Source organism: Chrysochloris asiatica, unplaced genomic scaffold (assembly GCF_000296735.1).
Source record: "Chrysochloris asiatica unplaced genomic scaffold, ChrAsi1.0 scaffold00010, whole genome shotgun sequence".
In the NCBI taxonomy this organism is placed as follows: domain Eukaryota; kingdom Metazoa; phylum Chordata; class Mammalia; order Afrosoricida; family Chrysochloridae; genus Chrysochloris; species Chrysochloris asiatica.
This window is the reverse complement of record NW_006408528.1, coordinates 28,145,882-28,156,379: the sequence shown is the minus strand read 5'-3', so window position 1 is coordinate 28,156,379 and position 10,498 is coordinate 28,145,882. Positions and strand designations below refer to the sequence as shown.

At 35.6% G+C, this 10,498-nt stretch overlaps 1 protein-coding gene across 1 annotated transcript in view; it reads right to left on the bottom strand.

Moving 5' to 3' along the window:
- The window catches only part of CACNA2D1 (calcium channel, voltage-dependent, alpha 2/delta subunit 1), a 560,165-nt gene that overhangs the window by 48,573 nt on the left and 501,094 nt on the right, over window positions 1-10,498 (bottom strand). The window contains exons 22-24 of the mRNA XM_006834341.1: window positions 10,349-10,425; window positions 9,073-9,093; window positions 8,341-8,401 (exon numbers count right to left, since the gene is read on the bottom strand). Coding sequence (XP_006834404.1) covers window positions 8,341-8,401; window positions 9,073-9,093; window positions 10,349-10,425 — 159 coding nt within the window. The remainder of the gene's footprint in view (window positions 1-8,340; window positions 8,402-9,072; window positions 9,094-10,348; window positions 10,426-10,498) is intronic.

The following is a 10,498-nucleotide window of genomic DNA, read 5'->3' as shown; positions in this document are numbered from 1 at the left end:
CAAGCGTAGCAACAGTAGTGAGGTTGGCCCAGGATGGGCAGTGTTTCATCCTGCTGTGCATAAGGTCACTATAAGTCGATACTAACTCAATGGAACCTAACAGCAACCATTATATATCAGAGGTCACTGGTTTTCAGACCGTTTGGTAGTACAACTTCCCAGTTACTAAGGAAACCCCATAACGTAAGTTATGTAAACTATATCTATCAATATTTACATATAGAAATTAAGACTTAGAACTTTAAATTTTTTTATTTTTGTGTTTAAAGTCTAATAATACACTCACCAGCCGCTCGCTCTTTGGAAACTCTATACAGGTTTGTTATGAGTCAGAACCAACTCAACAGCACTTAACAACAAAAACAAGTATGCCCATTGCATGTAAAATAACATTTCAATGCAAAATTACTGAGTTTCCTAAAACATATCAGGACAAAAAAATGTAACGAAGAGTGACATTTTCTTTTCAGATCTGCAAATCTCCTGAATGCGTAATTTAATAGAAACCAAGTATGTGTTGACATTTGATTGGTTGCAAGATGTTATTTTAGTATATGAAGAAATAGTCCTCACCTAAATACAAGTTGGGAAATAGAGCATTATTCTGATAGTTTTTTTGAGATAATTATGACTATTTTATTCTGATAATATACTGAAATTAATATTTGTAGTTTCTTGTCAGTTGTAATTTGGAACCGAAAAGAATATCAGTGGATATTTTGTACTCTGTTACATTAAAATTCAATACTTTACCTTGCACTTTGAAAGGATTTTGCAACATCATTCATTGGTCATTTGGAAAATATGAGTTATGCAAATTTGCAAATGACACGTTTCCTTATATGATATTGACAAGCCTCAATTATTAAAATCTCCACAGATCTCACTAGTTAAGTTCTTACTTGTTGGAAGGCTTTAATTTTACAGTAGTAGAACAAATTAACTAAAATTCTAAATTTTATTTGAAAGCTCAGATTCTTTTTCATTGGTAACTGATGCTTTCAACAATTTTCTTTAAAGTGAAAGATGGTGCTCATTCATTTTTGAGAAAATATCTCCAATTTTAAAGTCTGAATAATATAGTTCATCATTTATAATTTCTATAAAAATGTTTCTTGAACAAAACAGCCAAAAGTAGCTAGTTGAACGCTGAAGGAAAACAATCTTAAAAGTTTGTTTGAGACAGTAAAGTTATACTTGTATGCTATGTGTACTTCCAATTTTATCACCCAGTATAGCAAAAGGATGTGTGCTCTAGGGAAAAGCTTCAGGAAAATTAATAATTGTTATTGCCTCAATCAAGGACTGGCTTATCCATCTATGTATGTGCCTTGTTGTATGCCATCATGTCAATTTTGAATCATAGAGATCCTTGTATAGCGTTTCCAAAGCTATAAATCTTTCCAGAAGCAGAAAGCCTCATCTTTCTCTTGGTAAGTGGCTTGTGGGTTCAAACTGCTGACCTTGTGGTCAGCAGCCCAATGTATAACCCACTACACCACCAGTACACCTCACACTGCACCCTGATTACAATGGCTATCTGGATAAAACCCAACAGAAGTAACAACCAAAAATTCAAAACAAAGTGCAATTAAATAATAAACATTTTCATGCTCAATGTAATAGACACAAAGTGTCAGAGAAGAACAGAATGTTAGAACTTAAAAAACAAAGCAAAATGGTATCTTTCAGTTCACAGAAACTTTTAGTTTAGGGATTAGGTTAAGAAAGTTTATAGGAGTTGTACTCATTGAATTATTAAAGAGCTAAAATTAACTTCTTCCCACAATGCCATGCTGTTCTGGAAATGAAATTAGCCCGGATGTCAAAAGACTAGTGTATTGAATTATGATTACACAGTTAGACACTGATGGTTAAGATTTCAGAAGGATTCATAAAGTGTTGTAAGTAACTAATAATAAAACAATTTCTAAAACACCACTTTTTAAATTTAAAACACACTTGAATTCTTTTCTTTGTTAATCTCATCTAACCCTAATAAATAAGCTTCATTAGAAGACATTAATATTTTAACATTGAGAAAACTGAGATTCAAAAAATACCCAAAGGCATCTGCCTAGCAAACGGTCAAGCCCTTAAAAGAAGCTAATTTAGACTTCTAGCTTAGTCTCAACCACGCACTATACTTTGAACTTTCATTTTTAAAAATTGTATTGCCCCAAAGCTCCAGATTCAAAGCAACTTTGACCTAGACCAATAGAAGGTTTTTAGGGATGAGAGTTATCTAAACAATATCATCCTGCTGCTTATTTTCTTTACTGGGAGGCTTTGGGCTCACTTTTGAAGTCCTCTAAAGGGGTTTCTGGTAGTGTAGTGGTTACGAATTGGGCTGCTAACCTCAGGGTCAGCAGTTCAACACTACCAGCTGTTCCATGGGCGAAAGATGAGGCTTTCTGCTCTCGCAAAGATTTACAGCCTCGGAAACCCTGTACAGGGTCGCTATGAGTCGGAACCGACTCCACGGCACATAACCACCACCACCAAAGCTGTTTTGAGGGATAATGTATCGCAAGGTCGATGGTTCAAATTCACCAGCCGCTCCTCGGAAATCCTTTAAAGGGTCGCTTTAAGTTGGAACCTATTCGATAGCACTTAACAACAACAAAGGTATTTTTACCTTCTGATCACTGCCAGTGGTAAAAATAGTGAAAATGTTGACGTTGCCGATGGTGGCGGTGGCGGTATGACATGGAGTCGATTCCGACTCACAGCGACCCTATATAGGGTTTCTGAGGAGCAGCTGGGTTTAAACCATTGACCTTGTGGTTTTCAGTTCAGTGCTATCCAACAGCACCACAAAAGGACTCCACATTGGTCATTAGTTAGTCCTTTTTAGGAAATAAATTGTCTCAAGAAAGTAAAGCAGCAAGGTGTTGGGATTTTTCACATCTAAAAAGTCTTGAAGAAAAATTCAAATTTCAATTTAAATATCTTTGGGGCCTGAAATCTATAATCTCTGTAGTCCACGATGTGTTTCTGGCCAATGGATTTTGTAACTTAAATGAATTTGAAGCTAAATTACCTTTGGCTTTAGAAATTTGGGAAATTATCTATTTCTAGAATACTGGAAGTAACTTTGTTCTCATTCTATCTGCCAAACTTATATAGGTCATACCTCCCAAATGAGCATTTAATGATAGGATATCACATATGGCTATTTCTTTCTTGTTGTAACTCATCTTCCTTCATCTTTGAGGTGCCTTTCTCTCTTCAGATTATTTGAAGGTGGCAAAATTAGCCCATTTGTTAAATGTTTAATTCCTGAGACTGTGTGCTTCTTAAACATAGGGATCAGACTCTATACCTCTATAGTCTCAATATTTCCCCTTCATAATAGCATAGCTAAAAATCATTTTTAAAAACTCACTGTGAAAACTATCAATATCAAAGAGTTGAATTTATTAGGAATTTTAATGAAAATAATTCCATCTCTAAAATGTGATCATTTTCTTAATTTTTTTTACAATAACTGTTTTTTTAACACTTTTTAATAAATGATGTAACTTCCCTTTCATCCTCCTGCTTCTACCTATTGTTTACTTATAAACCATTGCCAGCGAGTCAGTTCTGACTTATAGCTAATTTATAGGACAGAATCAAACTGGTTTCTGAGGATGTAGAGCTTTATGAAAGCAGACTGTTGAATCTTCATCCCATGGATTCCAACCACCAACCTTTAGGTTTGCGGACCACCACTTTACCAACTGTGGCACCAGAACTCCTTTCTATTATTGTAATTGGTAATAATATTAATAAGTAATATGCTTCTTGTTTATATCATAACAAGAACTATGCTAAACATTTGCATTCATGATGCCATTTTAGGAGTCCTGGTGTGGCGCTGTGGGATAGACACTCGACCACAAGGTTGGTTTGAACTGCAGGTTCAAACTCAAGCTACTTCTTGGATACCCTATACAGAGTCTTTATGAGTTGGAACTCACTCGACAGCACAGAACACAACAACAATGTCATTTTATGTTTAAAATATTCTCTTAGATAGGTATTTTTGTTGTTATTTTTCAAGTAATGCATTTAAGAGAGAAATTTTTAGTAATGAGCCATAACATGGAAGATATGAGAAGAGTCCCAAATAGTCGTGCTCTGTAGCTTACTACACCATTTGTCATTAATAACAGTGACAGAGAAAATGACTGTTATCGTGTATCACATACACATGTCTTTTCTCACTAGATTTTAAATTATCCCAATTTTCTATCACTTTATTTTCTACAACTCTTCATAATACACATGTAACGCTCACTTTCCCAAGACACCTCCCCTACAAAAATGTGTTACTTAGAATTACTGGATGTTTATTTGAGATCTTTTGTTGTTGTTATTGTTGAGTGCCATCGAGTCAATTCCAACTCATAGTGACTATAGGGTTTCAGAGGAGTCCTGGTGTGGCACTGTGGGTTAATGCGATGGACTACAAAGTCGGTTTGAACCCTACATTGGTGGTTCAGCTAGCCAGTTGCTCCTCAGAAACCCTATTTGTTGGAACTGACTCAACAGCAGTTAACAATAGGGTTTAAGAGGAGATGCTGGTGGGTTTGAACTGCCAACCTTGTGGTTCGATAGCCAGTGCTGATCCTACAGCACCATACCAGGAGTCCCTTGAGATCTTTCAGAATTTATATATTCATGGTACATACTTACACTTTGGAGTAGAAAAAAAACTGGTTCAAATCCTATCTTATTTGATATCTTTGAAACTGCTTCCTGATCTCTGAAATGGTCATTTCAATCATTATAGAGCTATTTTGACAGTAAACATAATCATGATGTAAAGAACTCAGCACACGTTAACTGAGGTGGACACTCATTGGTTTGCTCCATAAACTTCCATTATTTCCTTCTTTTTCTAATATTTACTCCTTTCCTACAGATATAGGTAAATTCCAGTCTTCCCATTAGTCATATTGATGTTGAATATGACTCAGGTCACAGAATTGGCCCATATCCTAATGACTGCCAAGATAAAAAGAGAGTATATTGTCTATGAATTAGGAGTTGGAACTGAAAATTAGATTCACATTTTCTATGGGTACCTAGATTTTTATCATATTTTTCACTTTGTGTTATCAAAAACAGGGAACACCAGTCTGCTTGGATTGTAACTGAATAACTAGTAAAGATAGTGGAAGAAGCAGCTCAGATGAAAATACAGGTCAGAGACAGAAGGGATGTCCTGACAACATAGCAGCTCTCCTGCCAATATCATCTTACATTTTGCTCTATTTATTTTCCTGTAGGACACCACTCTGTCCTTACAATTCTCTTTTCTATGTAAACTGTTTTTCATGTACCAAACCTGCTCAGTTACTTGTGTCTAAATTGTGTCTGATTACAAGTACTATAATTAGTAATTTAATGTTTAATGCATTCTTCATACATTTAAAAACTCTTTTGTCACCAAATATTTACACAGCAACTACTATGTGCCAAGCAGTGGATTTTACAGTAGTTAGGTATTCAAAGGTAAGTCAGATAGACGAGGCTGTGGCTTTGTTGAGGGAAAGTAGGTAAAACAGAGAGTGGACAATAGTCTGAAAAGGTAAGTAAGGATTCTATGGGAACAGAAAGAAGGGTCTCTGATTCAGTGAAGACAAGACAGCCTTCCCAGGTCAAGGAACTTTTAAGCTGGAGTTGGGGAGGGAAAGGTGGGTGGGGCGTGTTTGTGTGCACAGTTCACAGTGAAAGAATCAAAGTAGACAAAGAACAAAAATAAAAAAAGATACATTTAGGAACTGAGAGAAGATTAGCATGGTTGTAATTTAGAACAGGAGATGGAAAACTTTTTCTTAATGTCTAGATAGTAAATAAGGAGCTCTGGTAGCATACTGCTTATGAATCGGCTATGAACTGCAAGGTCAGCAGTTCAAAACAACCAGCTGTTCCATGGGAGAAAGATGAGGCTTTCTGCTCCCGTAAAGATTTACAGCCTCAGAAACCCTGTACAAGGGTCGCTATGAGTCGGAACCAACTCCACAGCACATAACAACAAGAACAAGACAGTAAATGATTCAGACTCTGTCACAATTACTCAACTCCAGCACTGTAAAACAAGAGCAGCCACAGACCATACATGTATGAATGAGCATGGCTGTTTCCAATAAAACTTTATGTTATAAAGCCAACAGGCAATGTCAAGGTCATAGTTTGATGACCATTGATTTAGAACCATAATGGTAAACAGAGACCTGGTGACAGAACATTTGAAAGCTATACTGTGAAGGACTGATTTTCTTAAGGGTAATACAGAGCCACTGCTTAACATTTAATTTATAAGAAAAATGATTGATTTTTCCAAAATTTAAAAGTATTCTCTTATTACAGAATGGAGCAAGGATTGGAAAGTAAGGGACAGATACTGGACACAGGCAAAACAATGAAGAAGGAGCTATACTAGTTTAGGTGAGAGGCAGGGGTCTGGATTAGGAGAAAGGCAGTGATGATAAACATATGGACCTGCTACGCCTAAAATGTATTTGGCAAGATTTAGTAATTGATTAAAATAATTCTGTGATTAAGTGCTTGGCTGTGATCAAAAGGCTAGTGATTCAAACCCACCAAGAACTCCATGAGAGAAAGACGTGGCAGTTTGCTGCTGTGGTCACCACAGCTTTGGGAACATATGGGCAGTTCTCCTCTGTCTTATAGGACTGCCATGAGTCAAAATTGATTTGACAAGTAATGGGTTTGGTATGGTTTGGTAATTGCTTAGAATTTAAACATAAGGGAAAAGGATCAGTCTAGAACAATCAACAGATTTCAAACTTGGCCAAACAGAAGCATAATATTTCTTTCACTGATACATTATTGTGGTTAAGTGCCATCAAGTTGGTTCTGACCAACTTGAAGAATATAGAAATTTGAAGAGTATAGAAGATATATTCCTGTGAGTTTTCTATAAGACATGAAGGTCTGATATTGAAATATCTAGCACAGATATAAAGTCTGAGAATATGTATGTCATTTGTTCCTATATTGCAATTGAATATACTAATAACATATGTATTATATGTTATTTGTCTATATTTCTAGACATTATTTGTTGTTAAGTTGTTAAGTGCCATCGAGTCAGTTCGACCTATAGTGACCCTGTATAGGGTTTCCGAGGAGCAGCTGGTAAGCTTGAACTGCCAACCTTGCGGTCCAAATGGCTTTGCAGTCTGGCGCATTAACCCACAGTGCCACACCAGGACTCCTCTAGACATTATGGTCATCTGTAATTTGGGAGTCATCATCCTAAACTATAGGCAAATATTAGACAAGTGGATTTTGGTATATGTATCAGCAGTTCAAGCTCACTAGCTGCTCTTCGGAAACGGTTGCTATGGGTAAGAACTGACTCAATGACACACTTAACAACAACAAACAGACTCAGAGTATGAAGAAAAGAGCCTAGCCTGCACTGTAATGTAAAGGAGTCCACAGAAGAAATGAAGCTGATGAAAAAGACTGTGAAGGAGGTAAGGGAAGGAGGAAGAAAATCAGAATAGTGTGATATTAAGCAAGAACAGGATGTGATCAGTGGTGTCAAACACTGAAGGAAATCCTCAGAGAGAAGTCATTCACAAAGCAAAGAATATGCTTTGCTAACAGAAATTGCTAAAATATTTGAGTCTAATCTGTCTTGAGCTCTGGTAGAGCAGTGGTTAAGGTCAGTGGTTCAAACCCCTTAGTAGTTCTGAAGAAGAAAAACCCTGGATATCTGTTTCCATAAGGATTACAGTTTGACCCTGTCATCTAGTCACTATGAGTCGGAATCGACTTGAGGGCATACAACAACGTGTCAGTCTTAGTCACCACTGCATCCCGGTGCTATGAATTGCTTAGTACAGTAGTTGTTCAGTAAATATTTTAATGAGTAAATGAATGAACGAACATGATCCTGTTTTATTTTTAACTTTTTATTGTGAATTGAGTGAAGGTTTACATAAAAGATCATCAGTTTTACATTCAATGCCCTCCATGTACCATCAGTTAGCAGTATTTACCTCTATACACTGTAACTCTTACACTCCTTCCTGTGTCTTCTACTACCTTCATCTTTCCTCTGCCAACCTCTCTCTTATTGTATACTGCCTTCCATGTCACCCAAGTTAACATGTCTACACTCTAGCCAGTGAATCACTTTCTCTTCACTGCCAGTTCCTGTTTCTTTTTTTTAAAGTCATCATTTTCTTTCATCCCATAGTTTGGTAAGAAGTTAATCAACAGAAATTCAGAACTTATGCCAAAGGCCTACCCATCCATACAAGATAATTAAAAAGCAAACAAACTAAGAATAAGAGCAAAAAGAAAACCAACCTTGGTGCTATGAATGTATAACCAGATTCTTCAAAATTATCTGGCTTCAGGGTTTCTGAGTCTGTAAAGATAATGTTATAAGATTAGATAAGCAATCCAGAGTACATGTCCCAATGTTCTATGGCAATGAGAAGCCATTAGAAGGATTACCTCATAAGAAAAATAATTTTTAATAGAGTATCTTAAAAATGGCATATCAGTCAATATAAAAGTCCTCAATGCTTCACAGTATAGTAGTTTCTATTTTTCTAACATGGATTATAATAATTGTATCAGAAGGAAATGCTATAGCTATGACTTTTCCCATTTACTAACCCTATTTAAGCAAGATCCCTACCAAAAAAAGATAGATTTATATCAATGTTACATCAGGTGTTTCATTTAAAAAGTCAATTTTAAGCTTTTATGGATATTATTATAATAAAAAAAATTTTTTTAGAAAGCTATTAATGCCTTTAGTGAACTAATAATATATCAGATTAAGAATTAGTAAGTGGAAATACTAAAATAATGCAAGTATTTAAATTTAAGAAAAAAACTTAAATGTAAAACAGGTTACAAATGAAAACACAAGCAAATTTCCCCCCCTTTTTTGGCTGCTAAGGTTTGACTAATCATGGGGGAAACTAGCAAAGAGAAGCACAGAGGAAAATAACCAGTAGGAATGGAAATATCAGTGAAAATGTCAAGTGTACTAAACAGAAAGAAATTGAGCAACAAGAAAATACTTGCCCTTCATTTTGCCCTTTTTTGCTGTGAAAATCCATCAGAAAGAGAAAGCAAGTGGGGGAGAAAGAGGGTAAAGCAAAGGGGGGTCACAAACTCTTTTATTCAATGACTTTCTTGAATAAAAATATTGTGCATAGATCAAAGGTTCATTTATGTACAGCTGTAGGGTGGAAAGAAGACACACAGTTTTGAAGACTGGAAATCTGTCTTGTCAGTTACTACTAAAGTACCCTCTCTGCACTGTGGTTATTTCAAGGGTCTGTTAATACAGGTGTAATACCAATGATGTGAACCTATAAAAGAAGCATTTATCAATCATCAAAACCCAATAGATATCCCTTAATTTTTCAAGTGAAAAACTAGCTCATGCAAAATTGCCAGTTGTTAAAGGACCATCATATCTGTCTAATAAGTGAAAGTGGAAATAAAAATGTTTAAAATACCCAATGTACTATGAAAACCAGTAAAGGGCAGAACAAAAAAGAAAGAAATGGAAGACATTGTGATTTATTTTAAGGTCAGATGTAAATTCTTATTGGTTTGTTTGGGTTTTTTTTTTGCTTCATACTAACAAACAACTTTAAAATTGTTAGTAATAATTGAGCAATGTGCAAAGGATATGATGGTCACTTTATTAAATCGAGTCACCCAAAACAAAAATAAAACTAAAAAATGAGTTGAAGTATGCACTAGTGCTAGAATCATTCTACATCCCGACAACACTTAAAAAACCACTAACCCATTTGAGTTATTGAAGATATTAATCTGAAGTTTAGCTTAAAAAACATGAGAAAGTTAAATCGCCAAGCCAAAGCCAAAGAACAGTGCAATTTAATTTATTCAATCAGGCAAAGTAGAAGATGTGAAGCACAATATTATTCCTGCCAAGTGCAAAAAAAAAAGAGTAAAGCATTACTAGCACAAAGCCATGAGTAAGGACTGTTAATAATTAGCATGTAAAACATTTCACACTGGCTTGCAGACCTTTAGAAGGACAGCAACAGAGGACGCAGCGTTGCAATGATTCTATGAGCACATAGCAAGGCAGGGAAGGGTAGTGGGGACTGCCAGTGAGACTGGAGTTCCTGCTCATATTCTATCCATGTAGAATATTTCTTGTTCCTTGCATGTTTGGAATGGGTTAGAATCATTGCTGCAGATTAGGTAATAATACCTGCTAAAATATATAAGCCTTGGGTATTCCAAAATCTAGACGTATTTCAACATCTGATACTAGAATATAACAAACAGACCCTGAAGTCACTTTCACAGTACTTACATCTGGCCTGAGTTATTGTCTCTTCTATTTTGGCTTTTATATAGTAAAAACTGTAGGTTGGTAATACCAAGGCCAAACTGCAATAGAAACAAGAGAAGCATAAACACAAACAAACAAAAATGAAACATACCTTTAAAAAAAAAAAAAAAA